We start from the raw sequence: 21,429 nt of genomic DNA on the forward strand, positions 1-21,429 counted from the left end.
CGTCCCTGTGAGGTGGACGAATAGGTCGTCGCTCACCTTCAGGTACTTGCCTGAGCCAGAGGCAGCGGAGACGGAAGGTTGGTCGTCAACCATCCCCTCCTCGGCAGCGGCCTTGCCGGCCTCCCCGGCAGGCCCCTTGCCGGCCTCCCCGACAGCGGCCCTGCCGGTCTCCCTGGCCGGCCCCTTGGCGGCATCCTTAGCAGCACCCTTGGCGGCCTCCTCAGCGGCGATCTTGGTGGCCTCAGCGTCCCTGGCGACCTCCTGAATGACGGTGTCAATGTCCTCCCGGTCCATCGGGGAAGAGTCTGGATACCGAGGAGGGGAATGAGGCGAAGCCAAGACCAAGGTTTGAAAAGAAAATGCAAGTACAGGGACAAAGGGCAATTTACTCACCCACGTCGGGCTGGGAATAAATGGCCCCCTCCTCACCGATATTTGGTGTCAGGACGGAGCCACCGGTGCTCGGGTTCACCTCGTCCTCCGTGCGCATGGGCTCGGTGCTTGGCACCCTTGCCGGGGACGCCCCTTGGGGCGGCGTGGTTGATAGGGGTGGCATGTTGGGGCTGGCCCTCGGTGGCTCCTCCTGCTGCCGTCCTCCTCCTGCAACCACGACAAGGTCAGCACCAAGGGATCATACCCTAACACACGTTGATGGGGAGCGAGCGGTGAACACACGCTGGGGGCTGCGCCGGGGGCTGCTATCCGGGCTGCTCTCCACAACCATCGGTGTACTCGAGGTGCCTGCCGGGGGCTGGCCGCCCGTCGAGGCCCTGGCCCTCTTCGCCATCCTCTGTGCCAGCGTCTCCATATCCCTGCAAGAGTAAAAACAAGTCAAGGAAACCAACGCGGTCTGAAGGAACGGAGATGATGAAAGGCAAGATGCTTACTCATCCTCCACCTCCTCTTCCGCTGCCTTCCTCTTCCTCCTTGGGCTGTGAGACCCAAGATCGAAGACGACCTCTGTGTCGACTTCTGCAAGAGGAGGGGAAGGGGATGGAGTCCGGCGACACTTGGATGAAGAAGAGGTGGTCGCTTTCTTCTTCCCCACCGCGGCCTTCACCATCTTCCTCGCTGTCGCGGCCCTCGTCAGGCGCACGGACTCCCCCTGGGCCTCTTGCCGCTGTCCGCTCCTGCTGGGCCAGACCGGCTCACTAGAGCTGGTGCACCACAGGACACATTTTCTCCCTGTTGCAGGAGGGTCGTCAGCCCCGGCCTCTTCCTCGATCGACTCCTTGACCACATCTTCGATGAGAGGGGCCCCGGTGCTGGCGCTACTGGCCTCCCCAGCAGGCTCTGCCCATCCGGCAAGCTCCTCCTCCTCCGCGGCCACCTCGGCCTCATTCTCCACGTGGTCGATGCTGCCAGCTTCCCTGGCAAGCGCCGCCTCCGCCGCCCTGGCGGCAATGTAGTCTAGCTCCTCCTTGGTGGTGTCCTTGATAAGCAATGGCCCAACGCGGACATACGTCTCCGACAGGTTGTTGAAGAACTCCTGGACCCTCTCCTCCTCCGGCTCGGCCCAACTTGGGTCAAGGCCGTGCGCGTTGAAGTCCGGCATCATGGCGTTGATGTCCGTTTGGCGAGAGTTGTTGCTCAGTGGGACCACTCCCGCCGGCAACCCGAATAGAGGCCCCTTGACGACCTTGCCGGCCTTCACGGCCTTGCCGACTCTCTCAGCCCTACCATCGTCACCCACATCGAGCTAGAAAAGCCGCTGACAAAAATGAGCGTGCCCCATCACCGTGAAGTTGTGCTTCAAGCCAGGGCGAAGCCTCATGACATCGGCCGCGTTCCTGAAGAGCCAGGTCGGCCTCCCATTGTTATGTAGTGGGACGATGCGGCGGCGGATGAAGTCGGCCCCAATCATCTCAAGGGTGAGCCCGGCCATAGTGAGGCGATGGATCCTAGTGGCAGAAATCCCGAGCTTCTTGTCATCGGTGTCAGCGTCGCTCCAGTCCTTGCGGTGGACTGGCAGGCTCTGACGAACTTGGCAGAACTCCTGCGGGTCCTCCTCCTCGATCCATAGCCACCGGCCCCGCCACTCCTCCCACCTCTCCTTCTAGGCACCCTCTAGATAGGTGCCTTTCTCCTGGGTCCGTGGGATCCAAGTGACGCAGCCGGAGATGGCACCCCCCGCCTAGATACGGGGAAAGAAATAGTGGCGGAAAAGCGCCGTGCTGGGAAGCATTCCGGCAAAGCCCTCGCAGAGGTGGGCGAAGAGGTCCATAACATACCACGGCATTCGGCGTGAAATCAAGAAGATGGAAGCCGAAGGTGTGCATGACATCGTTGAAAAAGTCAGAGAAAGGGGGACAAAGCCCGCATCAGAAGTAGTCAACGAAGAAAGGATACTGATTCAGGCTGGCCTTGGCAAAATCGGCGGGGATGATGTGCGTAGCCGGATGCCCCGTCGTCTTCACCCCCCATAGAGGCTTGAAGTTGTCCCTGAGGTGGACTGCATCAACCGTCGAGGGAAAGAAGGCAAGATGTGTCTGAAGTGCCGCCGACTCGCTCTCCGGCATCTCCTTCTCCTTGGCGTCCTTGGCCACCCCCTTGCCCTTACTAGTTTTGGGTGCCATGGCGGCCGGGAAAGAGGTGAAGAATCTGGAGTAGTGGGAGATTGGGGGCAATGGAGGCGTGGCAGCGGCGGATGGAGGCGGGAGTTTCGGCCTTTTCGCTTGAGGAAGAAGAAGGGGGGCGGCGGTTCCAAAATTGGAGAGGCACAGAGGGTAAATGAGCAGCGCGCCCGCAGTTCCCCTTTTTCTTATGGGGAAGGCGCGGGCCGCCTCTTTACCATTCACTATGATGTGACGCGTGAGGGAAGCAACCGCCCCACGCATGACCCCCACGTCACACATGACGCCCGCGTCGCGCATTCGACGCGGATCATGGGGAAGTGCGACAGGCGAGAAAGTTACAGCAGTAAAACTCGGCCACGCATGCCCGCGCACCGTTTTGGGCCTAGCCCAACAACGCGTCACGCTTATGTATGGCCCAGGCCCGGGGGCTCTTGTTGGTGCACAAAAGTAGGGGCTCTCTTTTGTACCCCTTTACTTGTGCGTGGGTAGTTAGAGCCGCGCCTGCGGCCATACCTAGCGGGGAAGAGGAAGAAAAAGCACAAGACAACCAGAACAACGCGAAGACCAGAGACACAAAGAGCAAGAGAGTGAGGTGGACTCCCCCGGCAAGACCCTTGCCGGGGCGGCCTCCGTAGCCCCGGCAAGAGCCTTGCTAGGGAAACTTGCCCAATGCCAGCAGAGCGCGCCACCCTTGAGCCCAAGGATTCCAACACCATCAACCACATTGAAACCAAGGCTCGGGAGGCACCTCCATGGTGACATACAAATCTTTGTGAAGACAAAGAGCCCACAAGACTAGACGATGACCAGAAGACAAGACAATCGCAAGCCCCCCTTGCCGAGGATGCCCCCAAGGCCCCGACAAGGCTCCTTGACGAAAACACTCGCATGGACCTGGCAAGACTCTTGCCGAGGGCGATCACAAGACCCTGGCAAGACCCTTGACGGGAATATACGCGGGACCGCGACAAGACCTTGTCGCCCCGTCATCGCCCCAGCTCAGCGGCCAACCAACCAACTGAGGCTAGTACCCACGTGGTAGTACGTGGATGCTAATCCAGCTAGTCAAGCACCTACATTGTGGCATGTAGATCTTCGTGAAGACCCTACCAGCACGTCATCTCAGCAGCCTGCCAGCTTACGTGGCGCTGCATGCCTCGTTGGCCTGGACGCGTGTCGGAGCAAGGCGGAACGGCGATGGACGGGACGGGCCTCGTTGCCATCCCCCAATAAAGAAACAGGACACCTAAGGAGCGCATTTAATGCGCCTTGTCCCGTAATGGTAGGCGATAAGCTTGTACACTATTTACCTTTCAACCTCCTGTGTGCCACAGTGGGGACCCCTTTTTGACTATAAAAGGAGGCCCGAGGCGTAGTGGAGAAGGATTCAGATCTTTTGGACTATGCACGCACCGCAGCTAGTTCGGAAGCTCAAGAACACTCAAATATACACCAAAGCAGGAGTAGGGTATTACGCATCCTTGCGGCCCGAACCTGGGTAAACTATCTTTGTGCTGGCTACTAGACCCGCTCTTTGAACAACCCCGCGTCCGTCAACCGTAGAAGGGATCCCAGTAATTCCATAGATGTCGTTTCCACCAACATCCGGATATTCAAAACGAGCCATCACCGTCTAGTGGGCTAATCCTGCATGCGGTGCATGCCTCGGGCCATGAGTTTTCGTGGGATCTCTCGCCAGGTAACTCTAAACAGCCAGCCCCGCTCACGATCGATCGCACAACGACAGCACCTTCGCCTTCGTCATCGGCTCCATTGCATGCAGCCGACTCCCCTTCGACCTCCGCCGCTCCAATCTGCTCGCCGGGTTGTGTCATCCTGCCGGTGATCCCAACTCCCATGGGCTCCACCAGCGCCGGGTCATCGCGCTCCTATGCGATGGTCGTCGCATCCAGGCCGCGGCCAATGGTGGGCGTGCCTTCGCTGCCGCAGCACACCTCGTTCACTGGTGGGCAGGCATCGGGGCCTCTCGTTCATGGATCCTTCATGGGGTTGGACCCCACGTCTTCTCGCTCACCTGCTGGCGGGTTCAGGACAGCCAACACCTCTGCTCTTCCTCAACAACAGCGAGGGCCGGCTCTCGCGTATGCGTACGGTGGGGTGCAGTACCCGATGCAAGGCCAAGGAATGCATTATGGAACGCAGTACATGCGTGCTCCCATGTACATGGCTCCGACTACGGGAGTGGCACCTCCCGCTCAGTTCCAGGCTGGGGTGCTCCGGTTCAGCAAAAACAAGCAGTTTTCATGGTAGGCCATCAGGGAGCTGCTAAAAAACGTAAGAAGAAGAAGAAGAAATAACAGCCTCAATGGGGACGTGGAGTAATTGAGCACGAGCTCAGATGAGCTCTTTATCTAGGTCGTCGGTTAGACCTCGAAGATCTGTGCCACGGTTATATAGGTGCGCAGGTGGTCAGTCAGAAAATCAAGTACTGTAGCAAAATACCTACGCAGCACGCTTGGGTGGTGGGCCATCACTGCCGGGCATAGTGGACGACCGTCGGTCTCTTCCGTGGTGAGCCGTGAATCAGAATCCGTCTCCCCGTCTGATCCGTGGACCAGGAAATTCGATTTCCGTGTAGTGGTGACAGGAACGAATTGAAGGCAGGACCGAGTCTTCTCGGCTACGGCGTCGGTCATTTGGAAGCTGGAGACTCCGGGACAGGGGCAACTAGCGCCGCCGGCAAGCCGCCATGGATTTTCTGATGCAGCCAATCAGCAGGTACGTGGATCTTAGCTTTTTCCGGCGATGCTGCCTCCATTTTTAGCCCTCTCATTAGCTGATCCAGAGGATGGATTTGTTGTAAGATTCAGATCTAGTCTGCTTGAGGAGGTAGGGGATAGCTTGGTGCCGGCTCCTGTGGCTGTCAATCTGGAAGTGGCACCGAAGGCGGAGTGGGAGGCGGCGCAGCAGCTGACGGTGGATAGCGGTGAAGCACAAATCTTGTTGGCGGAGGAGGTGGCGGCGAACAGAAGGGAGGGCTCGCCGCCAACGTTGGAGCTGTCGACGGGGAAGATGAATCCCCAAGCACCAGGGTGGAACAAAAGGTTGGTGAAGTAGTAACTTTGCCTTACATCAGATATTCTGTGACTTCGAAATGAAAGTAGAAATGACTGGATAAATCATGCAGTTAGAGCAAGTGTTGATTCAGCATTAATAAATTTCCTGATGTATGTGCCTGTGTTTGCACGCTGATTTGTTCTATGTATTCACAAAATTCAGGCATCTATAGTCTCTGAAAGTACAAATGCGGGCTGATTACTCTCTGTAGTGAAAAGATTTCTGATTTATTTTCTGGTGGTTGTGGACTGTTTGCTCCATGCATTTAGAGATACTATATGAGCTCCTATGTTTTCAGGCTGGTCTGCAGTAAGGAAATTACTAAATTATGTACTGGTGTTTGCAGTATGCTTGGTGTCTGCATTTTGAAAATTCATAGTATATGAGCCTGTGTTGGTAGACTGATTTCTCACTGCGATTAGAAAAAAAATTCATGCTATATGTGCTCTGTTTTGTACATTGATTGCTTTATGCAGTTAGAAATTTCATGATTTGTGTTGCGTGTGTTTGCAGGCTAAGAGTTGGTGCTGCTGCCCCCATCAGAACACCATGCCCACCTCGTGCGAGTGCGTTTGAGAAGGCAGTCAGGTGTTTCGCGAAGAACCCATCTGAAAATGTGATCACACCGATTCTTAACGGTACTTTCGACTCTGTGGCCGAGGTGTATGACTTCTACAACTTGTTTTCGTGGGAGAAGGTTTTGGCATCCGGTATGGCAAGAGATGGCTAAATGTCAAGAGGACAAAGTGCATGCAGGAGATAGTTTGTGGGTGCTCGGTTAGTTATTAATTTTGCTGTTGCTATTTTGTGTTCAGTAATTCAGTTATGTTTGGGTGTACTTGCAGTGTTGGTAATTGCTTAAAGTGTGTGAACATTTCTGCAGGGTAAAGCTGGGGTCGACAACACAAGGTCTTGAGTGCCCTGCTCTGGTTAGACTTTTACGAGCAGAGGATAACAGGTGGTACATTGTACCACATAGAGACAATCAGAAATCTCGACGGGGGAAATGAACCCTCAAGCGCCAGGATGGTCTAAGAGGTTCGTTCTGATTTTGCACGGAACAAATCTCGCGTTGGTGTGTGTGGTCTTGCTTGTGTTGCTTGTTTATTTATTAGTTTGGGATACTTAGTAAACAATGTTTATCATACGGATGCAATTACCAATATGATAAATTGTGCAATCAATCCATTTGGCATGACAAAGGTGATGTTGAGATATGTATGGGCTATTGGTTGGTAGAAATTCAAAAATAGTAATGTTCTTACTAGTTTTTGCACCATGTTAGTAAAGCGTGACGGATGTGCAAGCATTCAGAAGTTTGACAATAACATATATGATACTGTCGGCTGTGAAATAATGCTGCATGATATGAATCATTTTAGTACAGTTCTTACTGCTTTTGCGACATTTTAGGAAAATCTAATCGAATGTGCAAGTAGTTCAGAATTTTGATAATAACGTGGATGATAGTGTGCACTTACCTCCCATCTGTGAAAATAAAGTTACATAGTATGATTCATACTCTGGGTGATTTCTGGTTTACGGAACAATTGTCTGAACTCTTTTTGGAAGAGTTATAGTTTCAGGCTCATGATAGGAGCTGGCGGCACCCAGCAGGGCCTTTTGTCTGTCTTGCCTGAGTGCTTTCAATAAAAAAGTGATGGGTTTTGCTGAGAACCCCTCAGGCAATGTCATTGTCCTGAAACCGGGTATAAGTTGACGGGGTATTTCTCGCCATATGTTGTGGATGTGGAGGAGCGAACATTGTTTGTCATTGATCCTTGCAAGACATCTGGCTAGGACGATGACATGCACATTAAGCATGAGGCCAATGCCAAACTGGTGCTTGATAGTCTACGCGAATGTATTCATGCAAAACATTCCAGGTTGGCACATGCCGGTAATGGGGTGGAGCATAGCATACAACTACGGCATGCATGAGAGCTGTGAGATTTAAGTGCTTATGGCCCATGATGCTTTTATCCCTTGCCGATATTTTTTGGACGGCGATTGGACACTTGCCGTGCACCATATTCTATGGCAGTGAGGATAGTTGGGTGGATCCGTGTATGTCTTTCACTACATCCGTGAGTACAATGGTTTGTACCTGGAAAGTCAGATAACAAGGGTGAGCTGCAGCACTGCAGTGAGGATAGCTCTATTCTGAACGATCAAATTGGCCCCGAAGTTGTTTTTTGACAATTGTTGGTTGTATGCTGCAGCACTGCCTTGCATACCTCTGAAACTTGATTGCATATGAGGTGATTTCGATGAAAGGAAATAAGGGTGAGCTCCAAGCTTCATGATCCAAGTTCTGTTCTACTAGGAGATTGGTGGTCTGCTGGAGTCTAGATGGTATCATTTTGGTTTTTGGTATGCATTTCTATGGCAATGTATTCAGGACTACTCGAGCACGACATATTAGGTGTATTCTGATGCATTGGGTTAGTTGCTTAGTGCACCTCTTGCTGAGTGCGGATAAAAGCTTATCAGCAAACTTAATCATGTCCAGTTGCATGTACCCCCGCGCTGTGCTCAGGTGAGATAGGCAACGGGCGTTTGCTCTCTTAGGATGGCTATGCCATTTTGGACCTAAAATTTTCAGAACGAGATACAGTATGTTGTTGCCGTAGAGAAAACCATGATGCATGGTTCAAAAAATTAGATATGCTAGTTCCGCTGTTGTAAATCCAGGTGATAACGCTGTCGCCGCAATCTGGGTAGGGACTGAGAGGCAGGATGTCGCCGGCCGACCCCGACCCCGCCGGAGGCATGGGCTGCGGTGGAGACCAGCAGGGACGATGAGGAGAAAGTCATGGCATGAAGCAACTTGCGGCTCTTGGGTTTGAATCAGGACAGAGTGCTAGGTGCCGCCGGCGGCGATTTTCCTTTCAACCAATCTTGCGGTGGGAGGGGAGGTGGGGGCAGTAAATTTGCAGCTGCAAACGGACGGTGTTAGGCTAGGCTGCAATCGAGCCGTGGCCCATACCGTAAGTGGGCATCTGTGCGGGTGGATTTTTAACGGCAACTGTTTCACTTACGAGCCGACATCGGTGGGCCAGTGTGCAGACTTTACGAAAAGTACGGATCGCTATACATAGTTATATACCACGGGAGGTTCGAATCTAGATGTGAATAGGCGACCGAGATAAAGAGCACATTTGAGCTCGGGCTCAGATAGGCACTTCCGCCTCAATGGTCCCTACTTGGAGGTAACTTGCAACAAGGCTTTTAATACCCAACATAATACATGGCTACTCAGCAACAGCGTCCGAATCAGTATGTACCACAGCAACAAATGCAGGCGCAACAGTTTGGGCACGTTCAGCAGACTAGACCGCAGATGCAGAAGCTATCGCAACAGCCACATGGACAAGTACAAGAAACTGGGATCACTGTACCTCCACGATGACTCTTATGCCTATTGTAGAGGGGGCCCCTCCCACGACCAAGGCTAAAAGCCAGAAAAGGGGCTCGTTGTTGGAAGTGTGCGTTGACACACATGCAGCTGAGGATTGTCCGGTTCAGCATTATTTTTATATTTGTGAAAAAAAATGCACATCCAGCGCTGCGTTGTCCCGTTCTTAAGCTCCCTAAGCCTCATGCTTTTGTTTCGGGAGTGGATGCCGAAGAGACTTATTTTGCTCAGTTACATGATTGTGTTATGAAAGATCACCTGACACCGGCTCAGACTCCTATCTCTTGTGTTCGAGTTGCCGGTGTGATGGTGCCTGCGGACATTATTGAGAACCAGATTGCGAGGAGATGCCCGGTTCTGACTCAGTGGAAGTGGGAGGCCATACAACATGGAGAGGATGTCTATCTTGTTAGATTCCCCAATTTTGAGGATTTGAACAGAGTTGACGATATTAAGATGAATGTGCCTTCAGTTAATGCCAGATCATCATTTCTGCATGGAAATCTCAGGAGATCCCACATAAGTTGGAACTCAAGCAAGTTTGGCTTCATGTTGACGGTGTCCCTCACACGGTTCGACACATTTGGGGCCTCTGGGCAGTTGGCACTTTAATAGGCAAGACCTTGGACATTGATCTCATCAGCTTGAGACGTCGTGGGATAGTCCGTATACTGGTAGCCATGACTAACACTCATATTTTGTCTAAGGAGAAAGATGATGTTGGACATTTCATTTACATAGATGTGGTGGTTAAACTCAAGGGCTATGCTTTCAGGTACAGAAGGGAACCAGCAAACTTCATATCAGATCCGGATTTTGTCCCGTTTATTTGGAGGTGAAAGGGTGATGATGCGGATGATCATAACAATGAAAAGGAGAGGGATAATGACATGGATACCACTGAGCATGCTACTCTCTCCTCCAACTTGCAGTCATCTAGATAGGCTACTACTAAAGATGTTCAAATGACTCAAGTGCAACAGCATGGGCTAGCGAGCGTTGATTCTCCGAGTGCATAGAGGGCCGACCCTGTGGTCTTGGCGATGACTCCTTTTAATTCCTCTCCGCAGACCCCAAGAGGTACTGTGATGTCTCACGCTTGTGGTGATGAGTAGGCAGGCAGCCTCACATGCTCGGGTGTACAGGCTCACCTTGGTGCACTTCATGGAAATACATGCATGGATGGTGTACTGCGTGGAAATATATGCATCGATGGATCGACATTGTGTCAGCTTGCTCCTTCGGCTGCGGAGACCGTGCATGGGAGATCAGCTAATGCCCTTTTGGCCTTTAGGCCGAGGCAGCCGGTGCCGACCCTGGTTGGTCACGCGGCAACTGCGTCGGCCACCAGGCCGACCGTGGACTCCGCGGCCATCGTGACCGCAGACATTTTGGAACCATCAGCAACTGCAACCACTAACATAGTGGTTCCCTCGACAACTGCACATCCCCCGGCGACGGCAACCACGGTCATAGCGGACCCCTCTGTGCCCGCGATCGCGAACATGGCGGATCCCTTGGCGCCCGCGGCGGCACACCCGACGTCCACGACTCCTTCATCGACATCAGCGTCTTCACGCACGACTTTGTCTAAGACTGTTGGGGATGGGATTGCTACTCCACCCTCATCCCCTCCTCCGGCAGCGAATCTTGTGCGACTACCTCCACCGAGAGACACCCACATGCCAAAGTAATCGGCATGCGGTTGCCCACGACGAGACGATGGACACTGATGAGGACTCCTTGACCAAGGCTATGCGGCGCAAAGCAGAGCACAACCAAGGTATCACGTCGTCACCCAAATCCTTTCTAGCTTTTTCCAATACTGCCATCATGTCTAAGTTAAATAATGTGGGTGTTACTCTTGTGAAGAATGAGAAGGATATTTTTATTTCGACTAACGCTTTGAAATACTTGGAATATGACCGTTTGAAGGTTACTCTATGTGTTTCTAGCAAGTCTTATGCCTCCCATACTGATGAGGAGGAGTTGCATGCCACATCAGATGGTTAGCTACTCTCTCATTTAGTTGGAGAGGTTTCGGACGTGGGTCTAGATGAACTTGGACTTAGTTCATTGATTGAGCTTACATCATCCGGACGTAAATCAAAGACCGCACGTTCGAAAAAACTTAGTAAGTCCCATAAGAGGGCGAAGTGTTCTAAATCTCCTATTGTTTCCTCATGAATGGAATGTTTTTTAATAGCAGAGATCTTCGTGACTTGGCTAAACATTTATTCATTGCAGAGTGTAATAGAGAATATAATTTAGATTTTTTGGCTATCTCTGAAACGGGGAGATGTGATTTCTCAGTGAGTCTACTTAACCGTCTTTCGGGCGGGATAAACTTTACTTGGGTTTCATGACCGCCTAGAGGTCATTTTGGGGGCATTTTACTTGGCGTAAATAGAGGGACTATGGATGTTTTGGCTAGTTCGGATGGTGAGTTTCACGTTAAACTCCATATTCGCAACAAGGCCGACAACTTCACATGGACCCTCGTCGCCGTGTATGGGGCAACCCAGGATGATTTCAAGGCCGATTTTCTTCATGAATTGGTTAACTTGGCGAAAGATAATCCCTATCCCATCACTACAAAAAAGACACATCCGTGACATTTCGGGCCGAACGATTTTTTTGTCATGCTTATGACACTTATATGACGATAATTGTGACAAAACCTGGTATCATCATAGATGTGGTGGGCTCCTACGTCTATGACAAAAATCATGATAGAAAATGGGCTTTTCGTCCTGGCCGGGCCGGAGACGCAGCTGCATGACATTCTTTGGTCCTCCATGACGGAAAAAACCGTGGTAGAAGCGAGGTCGAGGAAAATATCGGGGAGTTCCCGGTTACGGTGGGTGGTCGGGGGCCGAGTGATGCGCGTTTCTCTCATACACGTACACGCATGGGTGCGAGGCGTTGGGCTCTAACTGAACCCGAGCGAGGAGTTCGCCTACTGAACCCGAGTGATTGCACTGCATGCTATGCGTTACTGAACCCGAGCGATCAATCGATCTGGCTGTTAACTAAACCTGATCGAGCGATTCCTTCTCTACTGCTGCTAACTAAAGCCGATCGGACATGCTGCCTCTTGATGAATAGTGAGTGTTGTTGGGGTTGGATGAACAGTTCCCGGTGAGGGGTTGGATAAATAGGACCCCGTTGTAGTAGAGGTCGTTGCCGCTGGATGAACAAGACCCCGATCAAGCTGGTTGGGGTGGATGAACAGGACCTCGTGAAGGACTCGATGAATAGGTGAAGGCTGGTTGAATAGTAGTCGGTGGAGGGTTGGATGAAGAGTAGCCCGTGGAGGGGTGGTTGAACAAGACCCCGTGAAGAGAGTTGGTTGAACAATAGCCGGTGGAGGAGCGGTGGAGGCTGGATGAACAGGAGCCCATGGATGAACAGTCGTAGGTGGAGGCTGGAGGAGGTCGACGGTGGATGAATAGTAGCCCGTGGAGGCTCGAGGAGGTTGACGGTGGAGATGAACAGTAGCCCGTGGAGTCCTGTTTTGCGGTACGCCACACCCCTCCCGATGAACAGAACCCCCGATTCGACCGCAGCGCTCCAACACAAGTCTGTTTCCTGTGTTTTGTGGTACGCCACACCCCTCCTGATCAATAGGACCCCGTTTCGACCGTAGGAGGTCGAAGAGAAGTTTGTTTCCTCCGTTTTGCGGTACGCCACACCCCTGCCGGTGAACAGGATCCTGTTTCAACCATAGGCGGTCGAACACAAGGCCGTTTCCTCCGTTCTGCGGTATGCCAGGACTCGTTTCAGTCGGCTGTTCCGTCCAAGCCGGTTGGCTCCCGATGAACAACACGTGTTCTGTTGCCTCCCGATGAACATGATGGCGCAGTTTCTCCGTTCTGACCCAGCCGGTTGGTTGCCGATGAATAGGACGTCGTCACTGCCTCTCCATGTACACGAGCCCTGGTTGTACATATGCATGAGTAGGCGTTCGAGACCCCACCCATATGTACGTACATGGCCGTATTTAATTTCTTGCATCCTGGTTGTACGTACGTGTACATGCTACGTCCGCGCCTCTACTATGACACATGCCCTTCCTTACTCGGCCATGGTTCATCGCTGCATCCTGCAGATAGATTGATCGTATGTACATACACGTTCGCGACCAGAATGACAACGCTACCTACGCTTCAACCAGGTGGGTCCCGACTGTCAGGGAGGATAAGGAGGCACTTCCTTGCATGCGAAGATGTAGCTGGTGGGTCCCAGCAGTTAGGGAAAACATTTTATTCGCAAAATACGGTGGCCCATCCAGTGGGTCCCTGCTGTGAGGTGGAGGAATCATCATTTTGCGCATAATAAGGAGGCACTTCCTTGCTGCGGCCGTGGACCTAGCTATCAGCCCTTCCACGTATAGTACTCTTTCGATGGAAGTCGTTCCTTGACCAGATTGACCACGCCACGCCGAGAGCACCAAGGAGGTGGACGATGGCGAGGCCTAGGAAGGAGATGACACAGAGCCGAGGAAGACGCGGTAGTGGATGCCCACGCGGAGAGGAGTACGAGGGTTCACTGGTTTGGCTTCGGTGTGAGGTTGTCGTCGCCGCAGAATAACAGGGGTGTGGGTGAGTAGAGGGATGGCTTGGCCAACGGTGGGAGTAGTAGGGGGCGGTGAGGCCTCCACGACAGCATAGCCGGCCACTGGAGGCAGGAGCAGGCGGTCTCGCCGGCGCTAGTTTGGGCAGCTGGTGCAAGAAGAGCATCCATTGAAGAAGAAGCAGGACCGTTCGATTCAAATCCAATGGTCACTGCTACTAGAATTGTTTGTTGACTAAGTTGACAAAGCCCTACGTACGCGTCAACTCAGTAGGCCCACAGGTCAGCCTCCAAACCGGTGCGCCCCAGATGTCAGTGGAAGAAATCATTTTTTTGTGTAATAAGGAGGCAGTTGATTGCGTGTGCCCATGCCAGTGGAGGGAGTAGGGTGGGCCAGTGAAGCCCACGTGGCATCACAGCGGGCCACAAGAGGAGGGAGCAGGCAGTCCCGCCGGTGCTGGTTTAGGCGGCTGGAGCAGGAAGTTCAGAGATTGAAGAAGCACGTCGGCCGTTGGATGGACATCCAACTGTCACTGCTGCTAGAATCGTGTGTTGACTAACAAAGCCTTGCGTAAACCAGTCAGCCTCGAAATTTGTGGCGTGTACAGCCCATTTGCTATTATTTTTACAAATTTTTACTCATTGTCTAATTCATATGGCATTTATTGCAGCCCATTTTCCATTTTTAGAATTGCCACCCATTTTCTCATCAGTGTAAGGGTTAAAAAATTGAACTAAAAATGTGCGAAATTTTAAAAATTCGCATATTTTTGCTGGGGGAAAAAATATTCTCAGTCCAAAAATTAGTAGCCATACTAAAACAAATTTAAAAATAAATTAGTACCTTGTCATGTTAAAATCCAATGAAATATAAAATATCAGTGAAGAACAAAAAAAAGAAACTAATTTCCCATTTGCTATAATTTTTTTTGGAATTTGCAACCCCTTCGATATTACTTTTAAGATATACTGACCATACTCTTTGTCCAGGATGGAATGCATCCATCCTCGTCTTGAAAGATTTAAAGCCCAGTAAGCCAGAGAAAACAAATAGGGCTAGCTTGGGTATTCATCAAAAAGAAATAGTGGGCTACCTATTTTCCCAAAGAAAATATTGTTGGGCTGGTCATGTTGTTAGACGGGCCACAAAGACCGCATAACCCAATTTATAGCATGCTCCTCCGAACAAATCCTCAAAAAAAAAGTTGTGCAATTCTGTCGTTAATTCACTATATGTTGACAATGATGTGGGTCCAAGATATCAGCAAGGTGGATTAGAGTAAAAGAACGAGGGGTGCATCTGAGTAGTAAAAGAGGTGCTTTCTTGTGTTCGGGAGTGGACCTGGTGGGTCCGTACTGTCATACTCACAACTACAGTCCTCTCCTGATTCACTATGTTGATAGGGCCGGACGGCGACGCCGCGGCGAGCGCACCAAGGTGGAGGATAAAGTGTTGTCACCAATGTGTTGGGTTGGGTTGGACATTCTTATCAGAAAATAAAAATGGACCAGAACTATTTACGATGTTGACTATGATTTGCATGGGTCTGCTGGTTGCAGAAAGAAAATGGTGGGAGAAAGAAGATTGGTCTCTATCTTTGCCTAAGAATAATATCGACTGAATGTAATGACACTATTATAGGAAATAATATCCTCCTGTTAAAATTTGACTTTTCAAATCGTGAATTTAAAGAACTGGTGCATGAGCATTTAGCTTTATTTATTTATTTATTTATGTTTAGGGGACTATGAGCATGTACCTGGGCCAGATTCATGTGAGAGCCTCCCTTCCAGTTAATTATGGGCTCCTCTATTGGGCCTTCATCAGTGGGTTGCATGTTATCAACAAGTGGAAAATGTGTTCCGTACCAAAAATAGTATGCGCTACGTACGTTACGGGGCACTAAAGGATCGGACCATGCAACGACTTCCAAAACATTGTGTTTGTCATTCTAACAACACATTTATTCAACCAACAGACGAAATATACTATTGATTGTTCATTGAAAACAGAAGCAACAACAACTAGGGCTGGGGATGCAACATAAGAAGTAAGCAGGCCAGAAGAGTAAAGATGCAGCTCTCTCTTCCAAACCAAACATCAGCCATCATTACAAAAAGCCTACCAAAAAATAACAATTGTATGCATCAAACTAAATAAATATCCTACTACACCAAGTGTACGCATCTAACTAACTGGCTCCGTTAGACGTTAGTATTTATTAAGCTATGGAGATTGGCTAACGGCTTGGACCAGATGAGTGCCTGACGGGGGAAACTCCATCCAGCAGGTCAAAGTCTGATACTTGCAACCCTCTCTCCTACTTTGGGCTACAGAGCGTGGCGGCACATATCAGGGTATGGTGCATGCAGAGACGCATGGTACGCTATGTACACACAATTTTGCCTGATGAACGAAACCGCGCTGCCATCAAGATCCTTGCCGTCGGTTATCTCCTTGTTAATCAGATAATTCGGTCCAAGAAACAGAGAGCGTGTACCAAGGCTACTTACTGATAACCCACAAGTATAGGGGATTGCAACAGTTTTCGAGTGTAGAGTATTGAACCCAAATTTATAGATTCGACACAAGGGAAGCCAAAGAATATTTGAAGGTATTAGCAGCTGAGTTGTCCATTCAACCACACCCGAAGATTAATTATCTGCAGCAAAGTGATCAGTAGCAAAGTAGTATGATAGTTTTGATAATAGTAGTAGCTGTAACGGTAACGGTAACAGTGATAGAAGTAATTTTGTAGCAAGTGTAACAGTGATGATAGCAGTAGTAACTTAGCAAGAACAATATATGATAAATTCGTAGGCCTTGGATCAGTGACTTGTTGGATGATATTGAAGGAAATATGCCCTAGAGGCAATAATAAAGTTGTTACTTATATTTCCTTATATCATGATAAATGTTTATTATTTGTGCAAGAATTGTATTAACCGGAAGCTTAGTACATGTGTGAATACATAGACAAACAGAGTGTCCCTAGTATGCCTCTACTTGACTAGCTCGTTAATAAAAGATGGTTAAGTTTACTAGCCATAGACATGTGATGTCATTTGATGAACGGGATCACATCATTAGAGAATGATGTGATGGACAAAACCCATCCGTTAGCTTAGTATAATGATCGGTTAGTTTTATTGTTATTGCTTTCATCATGACTTATACATGTTCCTCTGACTATGAGATTATGCAACTCCCGAATACTGGAGGAACACCTTGTGTGTTATCAAACGTCACAACGTAACTGGGTGATTATAAAGATGATCTACAGATTTCTCTGAAGGTGTTTGTTTGGTTGGCATAGATCGAGATTAGGATTTGTCACTTCGTGTATCGGAGAGGTATCTCTAGGCCCTCTCGATAATGCACATCACTATAAGCCTTGCAAGCAATGTGACTAATGAGTTGGTCACGGGATGATGCATTACGGAACAAGTAAAGAGACTTGCCGGTAACGAGATTGAACTAGGTATAATGATATCTGTCGGTGTAAAAACCGGCGGATCTCGGGTAGGGGGTCCCGAACTGTGCGTCTAAGGCGGATGGTAACAGGAGGCAGGGGACACGGTGTTTACCCAGGTTCAGGCCCTCTTGATGGAGGTAATACCCTACGTCATTCTTGATTGTTCTTGATGATATGAGTAGTACAAGAGTTGATCTACCACGAGATCAAAGAGGCTAAACCCTAGAAGCTAGCTTATGGTATGATTGTATGTTGTCCTACGGACTAAAACCCTCCGGTTTATATAGACACCGGAGGGGGCTAGGGTTACACAAGGTCGGTTATAAAGGAGGATATATACATATCCGTATTGCCTAGCTTTTCTTCCACGCCAAGTAGAGTCCCATCCGGACACGGGACGAAGTCTTCAATCTCGTATCTTCATAGTCCAACAGTCCGGCTAAAGGATATAGTCCGGCTGTCCAGAGACCCCCTAACCCAGGACTCCCTCAGTAGCCCCTGAACCAGGCTTCAATGACGATGAGTCCGGCGCGCAATATTGTCTTCGGCATTGCAAGGCGGGTTCCTCCTCCGAATACACCATAGAAGAGTTTGAATACAAGGATAGTGTCTGACCCCGCAAAATGAGTTCCACATACCACCGTAGAGAGAATAATATTTCCACAAATCTAATCTGTTGACATGTTTTGACAGCATGACATCATGCCATGGCCCGGTTTTTATTTGAACCGCTTTTCTTAACCAGCTTCGCACATATCACGAGGCGGTTTTCTTGACACGTCTTGTCAAAGGAGAGATCGTAATCCCCTTATCACGGGATTCTCATCAATACGGACGTGGGTAACCCAACCGCACCATCAATTAGGGTGCCTGGGGAATAAGCGGTTTTGCCAGGCAAGTGGGGAGACACATCGCCTCTTCCGCCCTTATAAAGGGACAAAGATGTACTTTTTTTACCAACGCCTTCTTCCTCCTCGCTTACCTATTCCCGCACACTCGAGCTCTAGTGCCCAAGCTCGCGTTCTTCTTCTCAAACCACTCCAAGCATGTCCAGAGCAGGAGGCAAGTGGATGGTCTCCTCCGTCATGGAGGAGAACATCAAAAAGTTATGGGAAGCCGGATACTTGGCCGCGGATATCGCGCACCGGCTGCCAAATGCGGGGCAGATCGTGCACATGCCCGAACCCCATGAGAGGGTAGTTTTTCTTACCCGTTTTATCTGCGGACTAGGATTTCCTATCCACCCGTTTGTCCGTGGGCTCATGTTCTACTATGGGCTGGATTTTCATGATCTGGCCCCCAATTTCATCCTCAACATCTCGATGTTCATCGTCGTGTGCGAGGCCTTCCTTCGCATCAGGCCCCACTTCGGCCTGGCTGAAAACCTTCAATGTCAAACTGAAGGTGGTGGGTGGCCAGCAAGTAGAGTGCGGAGGCGCCATGGTGGGCAAGATGCCTAATGTCACCTGGCTCGAGGGCACCTATGTGGATACCATAAAGGGGTGGCAATTGGGGTGGTTCTACATCACCGAGCCGCGCGACTCCAACTAGGTGGCGGCCCCCAAATTTTGATCCGGAATCCCCACGCGGCTCGCCTCCTGGAAAAAGAAGGGCCTGTCCTGGGGTTCTCCGGTAGAGCTGACCAGACTCCAGACCTGCATCCAGAACATGACGAACAAGAAAGTCAAGCTCGTCAACGTGGTCCAGGTTATGCTCTTCTGCCGGATCCTTCCATGTCAACGACGTGCATTTGTTTTGTGGAAGTTCAACTCGGCCAAGCACCAGACGCTGCGAGAGCTCTATGACACGACACACGAGGACATATGGAGGGTGCTGTTCAAGAGAGCCGAGATGCCTCCCTCCCTCACCAAGGACCACGGACTCAGCGCAAAGCGCCGCGCCCATCCGGTAGGCTTTTATATCTCTCAGAGTATTTATTTGCCCCGGTTTAGTTACATGTTGGATCTAAGCTTTCATGTCATTAACATGACTGGATAGAGACAACGGAGTAGCTTGATTGCCCAACCCCCCTGCCCGAAGATCCTACAGACGCTCTTCTAATGAAGATGCTCATTCCGGCACCTTATGAGGTGCCGGCAAAGAAGGCCAAGAAGAAGGCCACGGGGACCCGAAAGGGTCTCCGGTGCAAGGTTGCATCGGACTCATCGTATGATGACTCTGACGCGCACTCCTCCCACGGAAACGAGGAGGAGGAGGAGAAAAGTTCTCCCCTCAGCCGGGGGAGACAAGAAAAGGAAGGCCGACCCATCTGGGGAGGCCGAAGGGTCCAAGAAGGGAAGGACCCTCCCTCCGGACTGTGCCACGGCGGCCGCCGACAGCGGCGACGAGTGGCTACCCAGGGACAAGCCCCTGGCGAAGTCGTAAGTGTCCGGACACCATAGTACTTCATGGTATGTTTTATTGCACTGCCTCTCCTCATGCCGAACATGATTATGTAGTCCGTTCCGAGCTCATCTCGACGTACCCTCATCGAGCGGTCTTTGGACTCGTCGGATACGAACAGCGGTTCTCTTCCGACCGCTTCCACCCCTCGCCCTACGAACAACACCGAGGTGTTGTCTGAAAAGGCACCGAGCCAAGGGGAGGTGGTCCTGGGGGCGCCTCGCGGTGACTTCCCGGACCCTGGGTACCAAGAGAGCGAGGCTCCTACGGGCTTCGAGTTCGGGCCCCAGCTGGATACTGTGCCGGAACCTTCGATGGTTCTGTACTCCGGCAGGTGGTCCCCCGTTAAGGGGGCCAACCATCCGTGTCAGTGTCCTCTGTCCAACCAGAGGCACCGGACAACTTGCTGGAAGCGCTTCACAGCACTTCGATCGATGAAGAGCACCGCACTATTATGAGTGCAGTGGTCGAGAAGGTTCAGTCCGCCAAAAACGGACTGACCGAAGCTTGCGCCAGCCTCCTAACAGTCTTTGAGGTAAGCAATCAAAATATAAGAAAATATTACCGCATAGATAGTAGCCTCTGATGCTCTGTTCGGCGTTCGCGAAGAAAAGCCGAATAGAGGATCAAATGATAACTCATGAGTCTAATTAGAGTATGTCTATGTGTATGTGCAGGCTTCACTACTAGCCGCTACCGCACGTACTGCGGAGGTCTTTGCGCTGAAGCAGGCCCTGAAGCGGTCCGAGGACGAGCTCGGCCTTACCAAGAGGCAGCTCGAAGAGAGCAAAGGTAAGATATACCCCTGTCTATATAGTTAAAAAGAATTTTGTGTGTAAAGTAATAGGATCATCATGAATTTGTCAGGGGCCATGACCAAGGTGGAAACCCTAAGGAAGGCGTTGTCCGAGGCCAAAGACAAAGCGGCCAAAGAACGCATTGAACGGGAGAAACAAGAAGCCCAAGTAGGCGAGGTGCAGCAAGAGCTCGAGGCTCTCACCAAAAAGCACGAGTCCTTGGAGCTTGACTCCAAGACGCGAGAGTCCGAGCTCACGCAGGCGCTTGAAAGTATCCGGAGCGCCAAGGCTGAAGCCCACAAGGCCCTCCAAGAGATTGACGCGGTGAAGAAGATAGCAGCGGGTAAGGCATTCAATATGCAAAGCAAGCATGTGAAGGAGACTTTCCTTTTTCTTACCCGAGTTCGGAGCTCTCCAGGAGCATTTGTAGATCTTCCCCACAGTGTACTGGATGCCGTGGAGTTTTACTGGGCTGAGGAGGGGAGATCAACGGAGAAGTTGTTCCGGTCTTAGTATATTGGGACCGAACACCCCGTATCCTTGAGCGACCAGCTGAAGCAGTTGGTCGAACTTCACAAGGCGGCCGAACATGCCATGAGGGGCCTTATAGTCCGGATGTGGCCTGGCGAGCCCCTGTCCGGCAGCTACTTCGGTCTGGTGAGGCGACTTGTGGAAGCCTGCCCACTGCTTGAAGTCATCAAGCGGTCCGTCTGCACCGAGGGTGCACGCAGGGCTTTTGCCCGGGCGAAGGTGCACTGGGCGAAGCTGGACACCGTGAAGCTGGTGAAGGAGGGGCCGCCGGAGGGCAAGGAGCATCGCTGCCCCGAGAATTACTATGAAAGTGTCCTGAAGGGTTCCCACTTAGTGGCAGATGAGTGTGCCAAGGATGTAATTTTTGAATGAACATGCCCATGTGATCCTGTAATATGAAACGAGTTCTTTTGTGCCATGCGACGCTTTCTTAATTTAAAATATTACCTTCTATGCGGCCGTTTATAAAATCTGAGAGTTGGCCAGTCGTCGGCTTCTATCCCCATGTAACTAGTACAGGGGTGTTCGGGATAAACCTGAACACTCTTTACCCCAATTTTGGGTCCTTCCAGGGA

General features: G+C 50.8%; 1 protein-coding gene across 4 annotated transcripts; it reads left to right on the forward strand.

Moving 5' to 3' along the window:
- Window positions 1–5,080: 5,080 nt before the first annotated feature.
- LOC119271506 lies at window positions 5,081–8,189 on the forward strand. 4 transcript variants are annotated; one of them, XR_005134567.1, is made up of 6 exons: window positions 5,081–5,315; window positions 5,402–5,641; window positions 6,168–6,242; window positions 6,352–6,431; window positions 6,538–6,692; window positions 7,877–8,189. XR_005134567.1 is itself a non-coding variant. In XM_037553314.1 (5 exons), exons 1-5 carry the CDS (start codon window positions 5,287–5,289, stop codon window positions 6,540–6,542), a joined length of 429 nt encoding a protein of 142 aa, XP_037409211.1. In that variant the 5' UTR covers window positions 5,081–5,286; the 3' UTR covers window positions 6,543–6,875. The 4 variants fall into 4 exon arrangements, 3 of the variants coding, with proteins under 3 accessions (XP_037409211.1, XP_037409209.1, XP_037409210.1); XM_037553314.1 differs by lacking the exon at window positions 7,877–8,189 and having other exon boundaries at window positions 6,538–6,875; XM_037553312.1 differs by lacking the exons at window positions 6,538–6,692; window positions 7,877–8,189 and having other exon boundaries at window positions 6,168–6,407.
- Window positions 8,190–21,429: the final 13,240 nt, after the last annotated feature.

Source organism: Triticum dicoccoides, chromosome 3A, assembly GCF_002162155.2.
Source record: "Triticum dicoccoides isolate Atlit2015 ecotype Zavitan chromosome 3A, WEW_v2.0, whole genome shotgun sequence".
NCBI lineage: Eukaryota > Viridiplantae > Streptophyta > Magnoliopsida > Poales > Poaceae > Triticum > Triticum dicoccoides.

What these genes read in the sequence shown, in the direction of transcription:
- LOC119271506 (XM_037553312.1), top strand. Translation starts at nt 5,287, where the DNA reads ATGGATTTTCTGATGCAGCCAATCAGCAG. An exon ending in CTGATGCAGCCAATCAGCAG is followed by an intron (nt 5,316 to 5,401) that starts GTACGTGGATCT and finishes ATTTGTTGTAAG; the next exon opens with ATTCAGATCTAGTCTGCTTG. An exon ending in GCACCAGGGTGGAACAAAAG is followed by an intron (nt 5,642 to 6,167) that starts GTTGGTGAAGTA and finishes GTGTGTTTGCAG; the next exon opens with GCTAAGAGTTGGTGCTGCTG.